This window comes from Lupinus angustifolius, chromosome LG06 (assembly GCF_001865875.1).
Source record: "Lupinus angustifolius cultivar Tanjil chromosome LG06, LupAngTanjil_v1.0, whole genome shotgun sequence".
In the NCBI taxonomy this organism is placed as follows: Eukaryota; Viridiplantae; Streptophyta; class Magnoliopsida; order Fabales; family Fabaceae; genus Lupinus; species Lupinus angustifolius.
Window position 1 is genome coordinate 30,425,943 of NC_032014.1, and position 16,122 is coordinate 30,442,064.

At 34.5% G+C, this 16,122-nt stretch overlaps 3 protein-coding genes across 5 annotated transcripts; all 3 read left to right on the forward strand.

Moving 5' to 3' along the window:
- On the forward strand, window positions 4,440-5,597 carry LOC109351037 (fasciclin-like arabinogalactan protein 11). The gene has a single exon (XM_019592349.1). It carries the CDS (start codon window positions 4,451-4,453, stop codon window positions 5,276-5,278), a length of 828 nt encoding a protein of 275 aa, XP_019447894.1. The 5' UTR covers window positions 4,440-4,450; the 3' UTR covers window positions 5,279-5,597.
- On the forward strand, window positions 6,249-9,800 carry LOC109350605 (protein PRD1-like). Its single transcript, XM_019591831.1, has 6 exons — window positions 6,249-6,735; window positions 7,464-7,573; window positions 7,654-7,829; window positions 8,079-8,381; window positions 8,671-9,625; window positions 9,722-9,800. The coding sequence occupies exons 1-6, from the start codon at window positions 6,268-6,270 to the stop codon at window positions 9,798-9,800; spliced, it is 2,091 nt and encodes a 696-aa protein (XP_019447376.1). The 5' UTR covers window positions 6,249-6,267.
- Window positions 9,917-15,989, forward strand: LOC109351038 (protein PRD1-like). 3 transcript variants are annotated; one of them, XM_019592350.1, is made up of 9 exons: window positions 9,917-10,403; window positions 11,132-11,241; window positions 11,322-11,497; window positions 11,747-12,049; window positions 12,339-13,293; window positions 13,390-14,098; window positions 14,257-14,537; window positions 14,697-15,363; window positions 15,473-15,989. In XM_019592350.1, the coding sequence occupies exons 1-9, from the start codon at window positions 9,936-9,938 to the stop codon at window positions 15,695-15,697; spliced, it is 3,894 nt and encodes a 1,297-aa protein (XP_019447895.1). In that variant the 5' UTR covers window positions 9,917-9,935; the 3' UTR covers window positions 15,698-15,989. The 3 variants fall into 3 exon arrangements, with proteins under 3 accessions (XP_019447895.1, XP_019447897.1, XP_019447896.1); XM_019592352.1 differs by lacking the exon at window positions 9,917-10,403 and having other exon boundaries at window positions 11,136-11,241; window positions 11,317-11,497; window positions 11,727-12,049; window positions 15,473-15,988; XM_019592351.1 differs by lacking the exon at window positions 9,917-10,403 and having other exon boundaries at window positions 11,136-11,241; window positions 11,317-11,497; window positions 15,473-15,988.

Genomic DNA, 16,122 nt, shown 5'->3' on the forward strand with positions numbered 1-16,122 from the left:
ATTACTCTATAAGGAACATCTTTAATTTTTTGGTACATACCCTATATAATAGTAGCATTTACTCTTTGTTGTTTGTTTTGTCCTTTTCATAACAAAATATGCTTTTGTAAAATAAATTCTAAAATTGTAAATATTTTTAAATATCATTTTACAAGCATGTATATTTTCCTACTATTATATAACAGGCTCTGTCATCTATTGGGGTGTGACATTTCGTTAGAATAAAAAGAAAAAGAAAGAATTCAACTTGGATTACTTACATCAACGTAGTTGATTTGGCTGTTAGTATATATTGAATATTGCTCCTATTTCAATAATAATAATAATATGAGAGACTACCAATATAAATAAATAAATAAATATATATATATTTATTTATATATATATATATATATATAAAAGAGTGTAAAAACTCATTTAGATTATCTTTTATTTGGATTATCTTTTCTGAAAAGTCAATAATGATTAAATATCAACGGTTGATGATACAATGACATGTATAAAACTCATATACTGTTAGTGCATATATCTTAAATAAGATTTATATTTATATATATATATATATGAGAGATTCGTTTACACTTCAGTTAAGTTATACTAGTTACACTCAATATCAGTTATTTATATATCTTAAATAAGATTTATTTATATATATATATATGAGAGATTCGTTTACACTTCAGTTAAGTTATATTAGTTACACTTAATATCAGTTATTTATTTTCTTAAATCGAATGAACCAAAATGGTGAGTGAAATAAGTGATGAGAGAAAAAAAGATAAATCTTAAATAATTTTTAAGTTTCACCCGTTAGTTCATTAGATTCAAGAAAATGAACGAAATTCAAGAAAACGAATGACTGATATTGAATGTAACTAGTGTAATTTAAGTTTTGAATGATGAGATATCTATCTTTTATGTATATATATATATGTAAGGTGTAGATTTTTATGTAGGTAGGTCATGACATGTGATTGTGATGGTTGAGTAATTCAAAATGCAGATTCTTCTGATATGGTCTTTGGTTAGGAGTGGCATCAACCACTCGTGCTGCACAGCTTGCAATGCATGTAGATTTTCTTTCAAGGTGATTTTTCCTAGTGATTACGAATGAAGTTAATTGGCAAAGGTTTCATTTATTTATCTTTACCTTAAGATAACAAAATTGCACAAGATTTTTTTACTATTACTAGGACTAAATAGAGCACTACTAATTTATTACTAATAATATTAGGGATACATATAGATAATGTTATGAGTTGAAATTCTATAAGCAATCTTAAAGTGAAGTTGCATACATTTACTACTCTAAAATTCTATTAATTGGCAGCCTCGTATGTTGGATCGAGTAAAATTGTATGTATTCGACATTTTTAAATTCGACTAGCTAGCTGCCTTGTATATTGACCTACTCTTATATCATGAGTATATACTTCACTTTTTGACTGAAGAGGGTGAGAAGAGACAATTATTTTGTTTGTACTATCAAGCTTCTCACTTAAGGAACTAATTATTTTTTGGTGCATGACTATCTCTTCTAACAAATGTTGCTCACAAGAATTAAACCGTTGATTTTTTAGTGTTTTTGAGATCTAACGAAGCCTTATACCACTATACTAACAATTTGTTGATAGAAGAGACGTTATGATGGATATACTTCAATTTTATGAGGCAGAAGGAGGGTAGGGGGACCATGAAAGCACCACGAAGTGGACATTCGTCCAAAGCAATTTAAAACTTTGGCTATTGATATATAATCGCTTGCCATGTCACAATCACCAATAGTATAACAGTTTGAACTTAAAAAAAAGAACAATCACCAGTACAATAAATAATGATTTCTTTATCAATGGAGTGACAAATACTTCAATTTACTTATATTTTGAATGATAGAGATATTATTTTATTATACTTAAAATAATAGATATGTTATTACATGTTAAATTTTCTTTAGTTTTTCAAGGACTTGTCTCTCCATTAGAGTAGCAACAATAAAAAACAAAAAAATTAAGGATTGACCTAGGAACAAAATAACATATATAATACTATAAGGCATAGTGCATTAAAAAAATGAATTATAGATGAAAGTATAAGTCCACATGCAACAATCACGCTACTATATTGAAAAACTAAACTTTTTCTAGGGATTATTATATATATATCAACTACTATATATATATACTGTGCCCTCAATCCTTATTCTTCTAGGGAATGGATTTTAGGTGGCCCGTGAAAAGTTTTGGAACAATGAAAATAGGATGAAGTCTCGTATTGTGTGTAAAAGTGGTTGAATTAAAAAATATACAAGTTGATATTTATACTCATAAACCGAATCGATTAATGTTTTAGATTAAGATGTGATGTCAAATTAAATCATATATGTGTTTCACTTATTCTATGAAATTTCTACAAGTGCTCCAAGCTTTGTACCATTTAATGAATGTTATGCAAGTTTTGTCATCATTTTAAAGTAAAGCCCCATTACAAACTTCTGCTTCTGTCAGGTGTTTTGGTTTGTTTTCTAAGCAACTTCTATCTTAAGCTATTGAAAAGCACTTAGTGTAACACCAAGAAGTACAATAGATGAAAAATCTTAAACATGATCTAGTATTCATTTGTGCAAGCTCATTTGATGTTCAAATTTCCTCTAGAAACATAGCAGAATAATTCTTAATCCTTTCTTTCTTTGGGAGGTTGGGACCCTTAATTTTCTCTAGCATTAGATTTTTTTTTTGTTACTTTGGAACTAGCATTCAAACCTCAAATTAGGCAAATACTCAAAATGGGTATATATTAAGTTACTTTTATTATTAGGTATCTAATATCTTATGCTAATTTTAATATGTATTGTTTAAACTTTCAAGCCAGGTTAACCTTGGCCCCATTAGTTGATGGGCTGTGATGGCATTAGGCCATGTACTTACTCTATGCGTGGACCTTGGAGCCCCACAAATTATGAGTTTGAAATAAGTGTGGATGAATATCAAAACATATTTTATTCTATTTTTGATAGACAAATATTAGCATGTTAATATCAGTAGTAAGTGAGACTCGAATATTCAATTCATTATCACTTTATTCCTTATATCCTTCGTTTTATTCATCTGACTATTTTATGATTCTACATTAGTACAAATAGTGGGATTGTATGCAAAAATATCTTCACCTAACCATATGATGCAACAAATGGAAAATATTGCTAGTGAGATTACTTGCCAATATAATAAGGGATACAAAAAGTATTTGATGATTACTATAAGGTATTAGCACTTCTTTGTTGAAACAAGACAATGAGTCATAGAATGTTAAAAGAGATCATAAGTTCATAGTCAAGAGAAGTGACCCATTGACATAAAAACCTACCAAGTAACAATGCATCATAGGTCAGAGGCTAACATCCAAATGGGTTGATATGGAACTAAACTCACTAACTCAAATTATCATCAAACTTTCTAACAAAAGCAAAAATGTATAACTTGTTCCTTAAGATAACAGCTAGCACTTAACTTTTGGAACCAATCTGACAACAATTTCAAAGCCTTATAAGTGAATGCTATGTAATAATCATGCTCATAAATTTTTGCCCACACACCCACTTGAGATCCCACTCTATTTCCTGAATTCTCAAGCAAAATGCAACTTGCTACTACATTGATATCTTTCACTTGACACACCACCTTTCAATCATGTCACTTATGCTAACGTGATAACATTTTTTTTGCACCAACCAAACAAAAACTAACCCAGATGCATACATCATCCAAGTAAATTGTAGTTCTATTAAGCAAGCATTTTCCATTTTCCATCTTCTAACAGTAGTATATTAAACTTAATTGGTAACATGATAATATTTTAAATATTAAATAATTAATAAAGAGAGATGTTCTTTCTTTACCTATGGAAGTATATGATACTACATAGTTGTGACAAATACCATGGGGAAAATGATAAATATTCAATAATTAATAATAAGAAATTATTTCTTTAACCAATTAAAATACACATAGGTGATTATGATATTTCTCCATATATTAAATTTCCAAGACACTCATTTTTTGGTTCAATCAAGGGGATGTGGATCTATTGTCCCCAAACATTTCCTCAAGCCTTTCCCAAACCAATCACAATGAAGTAAAAATAAACAAAGTTGTGAATATTTAATTTCTTTAACTGATATAGTATATTGTGATCGGTTTATGATAAGCTTTGGAATATCAGATCCTTGTTTATAATCAAGAGTATCTTATTAGCATTCACAAGATTTAAACCTTTAACCTCACCTATCTCAAAATTTAGTAAAATCTTAACTGACTAAAACAACTTCTTGTCTGTTGAGAAGACTTTGATAACCAGTATAATCTATGTGCTAACAGATGAGGTTTGCTGACTAAAACATGGCACCTAACTTCAACATAATCCACTTCAATCCTCAATATATTTCACTCCTTCCATGAATCCCACATCAAGGACCATTCCTCCATTCTCATTCTCACCATTCTCCAATACCACCCTCACTAGTTCCAACTCAAGAAAGCATAGCAAAATGGTAATGATGAAACATTCATTCTTCTCTCTATCACTTCTTCTAATAATTCTCTTCCATTCCACCACCACTTCATCTCAAACACCTGCACCATCACCCTCATCATCTCCCACAGACATCATAAGAATCCTAAAAAAAGCAGGAGGTTTCACCACTCTAATCCGTCTTCTCACAACAACCCAAGTTTCAACACAAATCAATGCACAACTCCTAAACTCAAACAATGGAATAACCTTGTTTGCACCAAATGACAATGCTTTCTCATCCCTAAAACCTGGCTTCCTTAACTCCCTAAGTGACCAACAAAAAGATGAACTCATACAATTCCATGTGCTACCCACATTTGTTACCATCACAAACTTTGACACTTTGAGCAACCCTGTGAGAACACAAGCTGGTGATGACCCTGAAAGGTTAGCATTGAATATAACAAGTTCAGGAAGCCAAGTGAACTTAACTACTGGTGTTGTTAACACTACAGTTGGTGGTAGTGTATATTCTGATCATCAACTTGCTATTTATCAAGTTGATAAGGTTCTTCTTCCTAGGGATTTCTTTGTTCCTAAACCTCCTCCTCCACCAGCTCCTGCACCATTGAAGGGTAAGGATTCTAAGAAGAAATCTGAAGATGGTGCTGTATCTCCAGCAGGTGATAATTCTGATGCAATGAGTTTGAAGAAACACATGCATGGAATATGGGTTTTTGTTGGAGTTGTTGCAGTGTTTTCATTGTGATGATGATGGGAGATTGAAAAAACTTACCAACATGGTGCATGGATTGTATGGTAGTTGTGGTTTAATGTTAATTGTTGTGGTTTATTGATTTCTATGTGCTGTGTGGGGTTTGGTTGGGTTTAAGGGGAATTACCAACACTTTTGTACCACTTTCCAATGATTGTTTACTTTTTATTTTATTTTTTCAATTGGATCAAGTCATTTTGTGGTGAAAATTGTAGTACATTTTTTAAGGCTTTTTTCTATTAGTTTTTGTCCACAACAAAAAGGTTCACATCTTGTGTTATATTGAGAATTTTGTGCAATGTTGCAACTTTAAAAATTATAGAATCCTTTCAGGTACTAAAATCTAGATCTTGATATGTGATATTAAAAAAGGTAGGCCAAAATTTAATATTAATTTTGAATTAAATAAATGAGAAACTTCAAAAATTTATCTATTAATCTAACTTTAAATTCAACCTATTGAACAAATGTGACATAAATGAAATACATCCATTATCATGACTTTAACTTTAAACCTTAATTACAAAAATTAAATATTTATTATTTTTTATATTTTTATTTTATTGTAATTGATTTAAGACACCAAAAAAAGGATCGTGATCCTTATTAGAGGCCTAGCTTATATCACAATTCCCACCCTTCCTATATTTTGCCGTTTTGAAAGAAAAAAAAACAATGTACATTCAAAAGGAAAAGGATGGGGATTACCTGTCCCATTTGGTTTCTCCATCCAATCAAATTTTTTTATTTAATTAAAAGTAAAATTTATAATAACATAAATTAATATTTGTACACTATTCTGAGATTTTATTGGCTTGGTACATGAGGACAGAAATTTCTTGGGATAGTGGATCCTTGTCCCAAGGAAAAACAATATACAGAAAAAGCTGAATAAGAAATAAAATTGGCGCCAAAACGAGAGAAAATTTAAAAGCTCTTCTTCTATAATTCATTCCCTCTTATTCTTCGTCAAATTTCAAAAAATGTACACGAGCATCGATTCTTCTCATTATCCAGATCTCAACGAAAACGACGACGTTTCCTTCTCGGATCCACCACAACCACCGTGTTCTCAAGGCCACCGTTCTTCTTTCAACCTCGAAACACATCACGGTGGTTCAATCTGCCTCCACTGTTTCTCCAACCTCATCTCAAACCCTCTCTCTCCAACTCTTCACGTTTCTTACGCTCTTTCTCAACTCTCTCGATCTCTCTCACACTCTTCATTCCTTCAATCTCTCTTTACATTTCATCCTCATTTTCTCGTTTCTCCTCTCGTCTCAGCGCTCTCGTGCTTCGATGATGAACCTATTGCGGTGCAGGTTGTGGATCTCGTTCGGGTTCTATCTGATTCTGCTCTTAATGATTCTGTTTGTCATGAATTTGTGGATAGGGTTTCGGCTCTTATCTCTTCTGCTGATTTAGCTTGGAGTTCCCGCCAGTTGCACATGGTATACATATATATGTAACCAAATGTTAATTTCACTTTTCATATTGTTAACTAGTCAAGACGTTCATCTATGATGTAAGAATCTGTAGATGTCAATCAATGAAGAGTGTAATATCTATGCAACTTAACAAAATTATATATAATCACTATATGTTAAATATGAAATCCGGATGATAAAGTGATAATGTATAAAACAAATACACTAATACGTTGGTATTTGGTGATGTAAGAGTCTGTTAGATTTCCAAGATGACCAAATGATTAAAGATTTAATTACTGAGAGCGACATTTGTTGGAGTTACATCCATACAACCCGAAAGTAATTGTCATTGCTTTGTTAATTCTTGAGAATTTCTTATCTGTAGAGTGAAGGGATACCCTTGTTAGTACCAAAAAATAATTGTCACTCCTTTGTTACTTAGTTACTATATGTTCAAATTTTGGAAACATTCTGGTAGTGATAAGTTAAGCTCACACAGAAAGGATGTGTGTGAAATCATATACATCAATTTAATAAAATATATATAAGGGTGTTACTTTCTCGTAGGTGGATTATTTACTGTCCCTCGGATCCTTGTTGAACAAGAAAGCTATTCCCTTATACTAGAAAAAACATAATTTGCGATATAACTACAACATCTAAGCCTTTATTCCACTATGTGAGGTTGGCTGAGGCTTCGAAATTTTTTATGCACTGTTTGCATTGTTGTGATGCTTTTGAATGTACAGATTCACTGCCTTGGGGTTCTTCTGAATTGCGATAAGGGTGACCTCTATGCACACATCAAAGATATGTATAGCCTCATTTCCATTCTCGTGACTGGCCTTCAATTGCCTAGGTAAATGAAAAATGTATTGTATGCTGTTGAATTCCAAATTTATTTCAGACATTATTTAGTCCTCTATTTTATCAGTGCAGCGAGGAGATTCGAGGGGAAATCCTTTTCGTCCTTTACAAAGTTTCTATTCTTCAGAGTATATCAGCAGAAGGAGATGGGAGTGATATTTTGATTCCATTTTGTCCAAAGCTCCTGTACCTGTTGGGAGATGTTCTCATGAAGACCCAAAATGATGATGTTCGCTCTAATTGTATTGGTCTGTCATCAATTTTTCATTTTTTTTAACAAAACTTAGATGTTGTTCTCTAGGTACTAACAATGCTATTTTCTGATAAAAGTATAGCACGTGTTATATCAATAAAAATGAACAAGTAATTAAAGGTCAGTTAGATGTTGTAGCTATAGGTTATGGAATATACTTCAGTAATGGTAAGATACCATAGTTTACATAATTTTTATTCTTGTCTTGTTTTCTTCATTAACAGTTTCCATCATTATTGGTTAGCACTTTTGACTATGCTGGCTCGAAGGCATTTGCTCAGGGAAGCATGTGAATATGACGCTTATATGTTGTCCTCTGGAGGAGTTCACTCTCAAGAATTCGAGGATGGAACCAAGGGGTTGCTGGTTAATCTGTTGGCTGAAGCCATCAAAGGTCCACTGCTTTCTTCGGAAAGTGAAGTCCAAATTGGTGCTCTAGATTTTCTCTTTCATTATTTGTCTTCAGAAGGAACTTCAGACAGTCATATTCGAGTCATGGTGGAAGAAAACATAGCAGATTATGTGTTTGAAATAGTAAGACTGTCAGGTAAGGACTCTGTACTGAAATTGGCAAACACTACTGTTTTTCACCCTGCTTAGAAAAACATTGATGTAGGTATGTAGAGTTCTTTGCCTACTTTATAGCCTCATAATTTGCCGTGATATAAAACGAATATGGTTTCCTTAGTTTGGAATTGGATTCATTGCTGATTAAATGAAATCGGTAGTTGTTATCTGCACATCTATTTCCATTTTCTGATGCAAACTTGATGTTGACCTTACTGCTACTGTGCTACACCTTGGTGGCTTGCTAATTGTTCTATTTTAATTAGCAGGGTATAAAGATCCTGCAGTCAAGATGTGCCTTCAGGTGCTAGACCTTTTATCAATTGCTGAGGAAGCCTTTAGACTAAGGCTTGTGGTTGGGTTTTCAACTCTCATTTCAGTTCTACGTTATGTGGCTGAAGTTCCTTTTCATCCAGTCCAATGCGAGACACTGAAGCTCATTTATGAATGTGTTTCTAAGTGCCCTGGAACTGTATCAACTTCTCAACTGGAGGAACTAGTTCTTGTTTTGACAAGAATGCTTAGAAAGTATTCTGACGGGGAGATGGGTATGCTTCCGGAGACGTTCATAATAGCCTGCTCAATCATTGCGGCTCTCATAAGATCTCCATCTTGTAATGGAGCTCTTGATCTGTCAAAGTCAATTGAGGAAGTGATGAAACATGCCACTTCAGCTTGTCTCTATGCCTCTGAAAGAAATATTAACCAAGTTTTGCAATGCTTATACCTACTTAAAGAGGCATATGTATACAGTCATGATGGAAACTCTACTGACTCTAGTAAACTGGAACTTAGAAGCTGCATTCTAGATATATGCAGAACACATTTGCTTCCTTGGCTTGTAACAGGCATCAATGAAATGGAAGAGGAAATTGTACTTGGTTTGCTGGAAACTTTCCATTCGATACTGCTTCTGCAATCCAGTACTAATTTTGCAGAGACACTGATTTCATCCCATTGGTTCAGTTTCTCATATGGATGTCTGGGCTTGTTTACAGGAGATAGGATGAAATACAGAATATATTTGTTACTCAGCTCACTCATGGATTCTCTCCTGGGAAAGGACTCTGGAAAATCAATTAGAGATGCTGCTTTACACCTTCCTACTGATCCTGGAGATTTACTCTTTGTACTTGGGCAAAGGAGTCCTAACAGTTTAGACTTGCTTCCTTGTCAGTCTTCTGTTTTGCTGATTATGTACACCAGTTCACTATATGATGAAAGGTAGTTAAACTTCTAAATCCTTTTTTCTCCATTCTTCTGATTGACAATTCATCAATATCTATTTTGGCTAACATTTTTTCTGGCTTTCATTACCAGACTTGCAGATGAGAAGTTGGTTTTAGCTTCTCGAGATTTTATTGGCTTGGTACATGAGGACAGAAATTTCTTGGGATAGTGGATCCTTGTCCCAAGGAAAAACAATATACAGAAAAAGCTGAATAAGAAATAAAATTGGCGCCAAAACGAGAGAAAATTTAAAAGCTCTTCTTCTATAATTCATTCCCTCTTATTCTTCGTCAAATTTCAAAAAATGTACACGAGCATCGATTCTTCTCATTATCCAGATCTCAACGAAAACGACGACGTTTCCTTCTCGGATCCACCACAACCACCGTGTTCTCAAGGCCACCGTTCTTCTTTCAACCTCGAAACACATCACGGTGGTTCAATCTGCCTCCACTGTTTCTCCAACCTCATCTCAAACCCTCTCTCTCCAACTCTTCACGTTTCTTACGCTCTTTCTCAACTCTCTCGATCTCTCTCACACTCTTCATTCCTTCAATCTCTCTTTACATTTCATCCTCATTTTCTCGTTTCTCCTCTCGTCTCAGCGCTCTCGTGCTTCGATGATGAACCTATTGCGGTGCAGGTTGTGGATCTCGTTCGGGTTCTATCTGATTCTGCTCTTAATGATTCTGTTTGTCATGAATTTGTGGATAGGGTTTCGGCTCTTATCTCTTCTGCTGATTTAGCTTGGAGTTCCCGCCAGTTGCACATGGTATACATATATATGTAACCAAATGTTAATTTCACTTTTCATATTGTTAACTAGTCAAGACGTTCATCTATGATGTAAGAATCTGTAGATGTCAATCAATGAAGAGTGTAATATCTATGCAACTTAACAAAATTATATATAATCACTATATGTTAAATATGAAATCCGGATGATAAAGTGATAATGTATAAAACAAATACACTAATACGTTGGTATTTGGTGATGTAAGAGTCTGTTAGATTTCCAAGATGACCAAATGATTAAAGATTTAATTACTGAGAGCGACATTTGTTGGAGTTACATCCATACAACCCGAAAGTAATTGTCATTGCTTTGTTAATTCTTGAGAATTTCTTATCTGTAGAGTGAAGGGATACCCTTGTTAGTACCAAAAAATAATTGTCACTCCTTTGTTACTTAGTTACTATATGTTCAAATTTTGGAAACATTCTGGTAGTGATAAGTTAAGCTCACACAGAAAGGATGTGTGTGAAATCATATACATCAATTTAATAAAATATATATAAGGGTGTTACTTTCTCGTAGGTGGATTATTTACTGTCCCTCGGATCCTTGTTGAACAAGAAAGCTATTCCCTTATACTAGAAAAAACATAATTTGCGATATAACTACAACATCTAAGCCTTTATTCCACTATGTGAGGTTGGCTGAGGCTTCGAAATTTTTTATGCACTGTTTGCATTGTTGTGATGCTTTTGAATGTACAGATTCACTGCCTTGGGGTTCTTCTGAATTGCGATAAGGGTGACCTCTATGCACACATCAAAGATATGTATAGCCTCATTTCCATTCTCGTGACTGGCCTTCAATTGCCTAGGTAAATGAAAAATGTATTGTATGCTGTTGAATTCCAAATTTATTTCAGACATTATTTAGTCCTCTATTTTATCAGTGCAGCGAGGAGATTCGAGGGGAAATCCTTTTCGTCCTTTACAAAGTTTCTATTCTTCAGAGTATATCAGCAGAAGGAGATGGGAGTGATATTTTGATTCCATTTTGTCCAAAGCTCCTGTACCTGTTGGGAGATGTTCTCATGAAGACCCAAAATGATGATGTTCGCTCTAATTGTATTGGTCTGTCATCAATTTTTCATTTTTTTTAACAAAACTTAGATGTTGTTCTCTAGGTACTAACAATGCTATTTTCTGATAAAAGTATAGCACGTGTTATATCAATAAAAATGAACAAGTAATTAAAGGTCAGTTAGATGTTGTAGCTATAGGTTATGGAATATACTTCAGTAATGGTAAGATACCATAGTTTACATAATTTTTATTCTTGTCTTGTTTTCTTCATTAACAGTTTCCATCATTATTGGTTAGCACTTTTGACTATGCTGGCTCGAAGGCATTTGCTCAGGGAAGCATGTGAATATGACGCTTATATGTTGTCCTCTGGAGGAGTTCACTCTCAAGAATTCGAGGATGGAACCAAGGGGTTGCTGGTTAATCTGTTGGCTGAAGCCATCAAAGGTCCACTGCTTTCTTCGGAAAGTGAAGTCCAAATTGGTGCTCTAGATTTTCTCTTTCATTATTTGTCTTCAGAAGGAACTTCAGACAGTCATATTCGAGTCATGGTGGAAGAAAACATAGCAGATTATGTGTTTGAAATAGTAAGACTGTCAGGTAAGGACTCTGTACTGAAATTGGCAAACACTACTGTTTTTCACCCTGCTTAGAAAAACATTGATGTAGGTATGTAGAGTTCTTTGCCTACTTTATAGCCTCATAATTTGCCGTGATATAAAACGAATATGGTTTCCTTAGTTTGGAATTGGATTCATTGCTGATTAAATGAAATCGGTAGTTGTTATCTGCACATCTATTTCCATTTTCTGATGCAAACTTGATGTTGACCTTACTGCTACTGTGCTACACCTTGGTGGCTTGCTAATTGTTCTATTTTAATTAGCAGGGTATAAAGATCCTGCAGTCAAGATGTGCCTTCAGGTGCTAGACCTTTTATCAATTGCTGAGGAAGCCTTTAGACTAAGGCTTGTGGTTGGGTTTTCAACTCTCATTTCAGTTCTACGTTATGTGGCTGAAGTTCCTTTTCATCCAGTCCAATGCGAGACACTGAAGCTCATTTATGAATGTGTTTCTAAGTGCCCTGGAACTGTATCAACTTCTCAACTGGAGGAACTAGTTCTTGTTTTGACAAGAATGCTTAGAAAGTATTCTGACGGGGAGATGGGTATGCTTCCGGAGACGTTCATAATAGCCTGCTCAATCATTGCGGCTCTCATAAGATCTCCATCTTGTAATGGAGCTCTTGATCTGTCAAAGTCAATTGAGGAAGTGATGAAACATGCCACTTCAGCTTGTCTCTATGCCTCTGAAAGAAATATTAACCAAGTTTTGCAATGCTTATACCTACTTAAAGAGGCATATGTATACAGTCATGATGGAAACTCTACTGACTCTAGTAAACTGGAACTTAGAAGCTGCATTCTAGATATATGCAGAACACATTTGCTTCCTTGGCTTGTAACAGGCATCAATGAAATGGAAGAGGAAATTGTACTTGGTTTGCTGGAAACTTTCCATTCGATACTGCTTCTGCAATCCAGTACTAATTTTGCAGAGACACTGATTTCATCCCATTGGTTCAGTTTCTCATATGGATGTCTGGGCTTGTTTACAGGAGATAGGATGAAATACAGAATATATTTGTTACTCAGCTCACTCATGGATTCTCTCCTGGGAAAGGACTCTGGAAAATCAATTAGAGATGCTGCTTTACACCTTCCTACTGATCCTGGAGATTTACTCTTTGTACTTGGGCAAAGGAGTCCTAACAGTTTAGACTTGCTTCCTTGTCAGTCTTCTGTTTTGCTGATTATGTACACCAGTTCACTATATGATGAAAGGTAGTTAAACTTCTAAATCCTTTTTTCTCCATTCTTCTGATTGACAATTCATCAATATCTATTTTGGCTAACATTTTTTCTGGCTTTCATTACCAGACTTGCAGATGAGAAGTTGGTTTTAGCTTCTCTTGAACAATACATTCTTCTTAATAGCAGCGATTTTCAATATCAGACTACTGATACTTTGAAAGTAACACAACTGGTGAATCTTTACAGTTTGTTAAGGGGTCTTGGCCAGATGGATTACCAGTTTCACTACAGTCGTGAAGCTGAGGAGATTATATTCCACCTCATAAACAATGATGAATGGGACTTGCTTTCTGCAAGAATTCACACAGTATCATTGAAATGGTTGTTCCAACAAGAGACTATAACCAATTCATTGTGTCATCAGATGTTGAAATTCTGCAGAAGCTCTAACTTAGAAGGGACAGACATAACTCTTGGAAATAATTTTCAAACTGTAAATGATCGGACACTTGCAGAGTTAGTATCCTCTGAAGATAACTATGGAGCTAGAATTTTCGTATGCTTATTGGAACAGCTCTTCAAGAATGAAGACCAGGAACATGACACAATTTCTGTTCTGAATCACATGGCAATGATGGTTAGTATCTGTCCAGCTGCTTCAGAACAATTGTGTTTGCATGGAATAGCGACAGCAATCAGGACTTGGTGTTATTCGAGTAACCCCTTCTCAAAGATGAATTTTATGTCCATCTTGGTTTTAGTCTTTAACATTTTGAGTTCAGTGCATCCTGAAACACTTTCTGCTGATCAGAGTTGGGTTACAGTGACCATGAAGGTGTGAGTAACTGAACTTCCACTACAATGTTAATTTTGCATATAAAGCTGTTAGGGATTATGCAGTTACTCTGTAACTTAGCTACTGTCCCAAAACTTATTAGAAAACACAAGAATTTGGTCAATGATTATTCTAACAGCATGATATTGCTTCTGCAGATGATGGATTACTCTATTTCGCACAAAAATATGGATAACTCAAGTCATGAATTTCTCTTCGTTATTGGCATTCTTTCCTTGATATTGCATCTCTCCATCAGTACTGCACTTGAAGAGGCTTCAAAGCAAATTCTTTTTAATGCTTCTTTAGTCTCTGTGGTCAACACTACAGTCTGTGCAGTTACTTCAGCCGGACCTGTTTTGGTTGACCATGATGAAGGAACAAACACCGCGAAACCTTTAATATTTGTTCTTTTGCTTGATTACTTCGCTATTAAAAGGTATGCCGGTTCACAGCAGTAAAAAAATAAAAGGATAACTTACATTTTTTTCAAATTAGTTTTTAGATTCTAACTTTAAACTATTGCATTTTTGACCCGTGATGCTTTGCCCTAAAATAAAGAAGTCTAAGGTTGTTCATGCTAAAATTCTTGTTCTAGTTTGCATGCTATCCTTCCTGGATTTGTGGACTGGCAAAACTTCCTTGTGTCAAAGAATCCAGCAGAGCCGCTAGCTTTCATTAGCATCAGTTGCGATGACCTATGCAGACTTCTACATTTTGGTTCTCCCGTCATCAAGCTTATTGCTTCCTATAGCCTTTTAGAGCTGTTTAACAGAATATCATATCAAATCAACAGTAAACATGAAGAGTTGAAATGTACCGTTCGGTATTTAAGGTCTATAATGAGTGTATTGGAAGGTCTAGTTTTTTACAGTGACCTGAGAGTGGCTACAAATTGTGCCCTCTGTCTGTCAATACTTATCGGATGGGAAAAGGTGGCAAAGGAAACAAATCTAATAGGAAGGAGCAGCTGGTGTAGATTGATCATGGAGGAGATGACAGTATCTTTGGCAACCCCGACTTTAGCATCACAATCATTCATTAACAGCCAAAGGCCTGCAATACATGTAGCTATTGCATTGCTGAAACTGCATAAAATACCTCAGTGGATGAGATCTGTGTTTACCCATTCATGCATATCTGGCATACTGCACAACGTTGCTGCTACTGATTTGAGTTCCGAAATTCTGGTTTTATTTCGTGAACTACTGAAATCTGACTTCTTAAGTTCCGAGCAAATTGCAACTATAAATGTAATGCTCCAGGTAACTCCCTCCCTTTGTCTTCTTTTAGGTTTCCTCTTTATTCTTAGCTTCATCCAGGTTTACATAATATTGGTTGCATAGTTATGTATGCCACTATTGATTTTTACAGGAATGCAGAAAGTGTATATATACTAACAATGCTCAAGAGGGTCTCCGAAATGATCCAATAAAGAAGGTCCACACTACACCATATGATCTGGGAGAGATTTGTAGTTATCTCATTGATTTAATATCATCAGAGACGAATTTAGATAAGGACACTGCAACTAAGAAGAGGCTCCTAGAAGAAATAGAGGCTTTTTTCAGTACCTTGACTGTAGAGGATGGTAGCTGAAGATACTGCTATTATCCTCTCATAAACCAACTTATTCGAAAATAGTTAATGCCCTTAAGTTCCCACTCATAGAATGTATAGTAAGATACTAATTCTTATGTAGACAAGGATCTAAATTCAAAATATAAAAAATCTAACATGGAAGGTTAAAGAGTAGATGAAACAATTGAAGAACAAATTCTGTTGAGTCAATGATTATATGATAGACATAGCTTCTATTTCCTCAATATTATAGAAGCATATCATCATTTAATCTCCAAACCATATGTTTAATTACTTAGCCCTAAAAAATTTGAAAGTGGTAAGGGTGTGTGTAAGTTTACCCTTTCCAGACCCTATTAATTGGGAGCTTTGTACACTTGACTGCCATTTTTTGGAGGGTGAACTTGATGCAACTTTAAGGTTGGTGCTTAGTGATCATAATG

Coding starts and splice junctions, on each gene's coding strand:
- LOC109351037 (XM_019592349.1), top strand. CDS start 4,451: ATGAATCCCACATCAAGGACCATTCCTCCATTCTCATTCTCACCATTC.
- LOC109350605 (XM_019591831.1), top strand. CDS start 6,268: ATGTACACGAGCATCGATTCTTCTCATTATCCAGATCTCAACGAAAAC. Junction 6,736..7,463: donor GTTCCCGCCAGTTGCACATG/GTATACATATAT, acceptor TTGAATGTACAG/ATTCACTGCCTTGGGGTTCT. Junction 8,382..8,670: donor TGAAATAGTAAGACTGTCAG/GTAAGGACTCTG, acceptor TTTAATTAGCAG/GGTATAAAGATCCTGCAGTC.
- LOC109351038 (XM_019592350.1), top strand. CDS start 9,936: ATGTACACGAGCATCGATTCTTCTCATTATCCAGATCTCAACGAAAAC. Junction 11,242..11,321: donor ACTGGCCTTCAATTGCCTAG/GTAAATGAAAAA, acceptor TTATCAGTGCAG/CGAGGAGATTCGAGGGGAAA. Junction 14,099..14,256: donor GGGTTACAGTGACCATGAAG/GTGTGAGTAACT, acceptor TTGCTTCTGCAG/ATGATGGATTACTCTATTTC.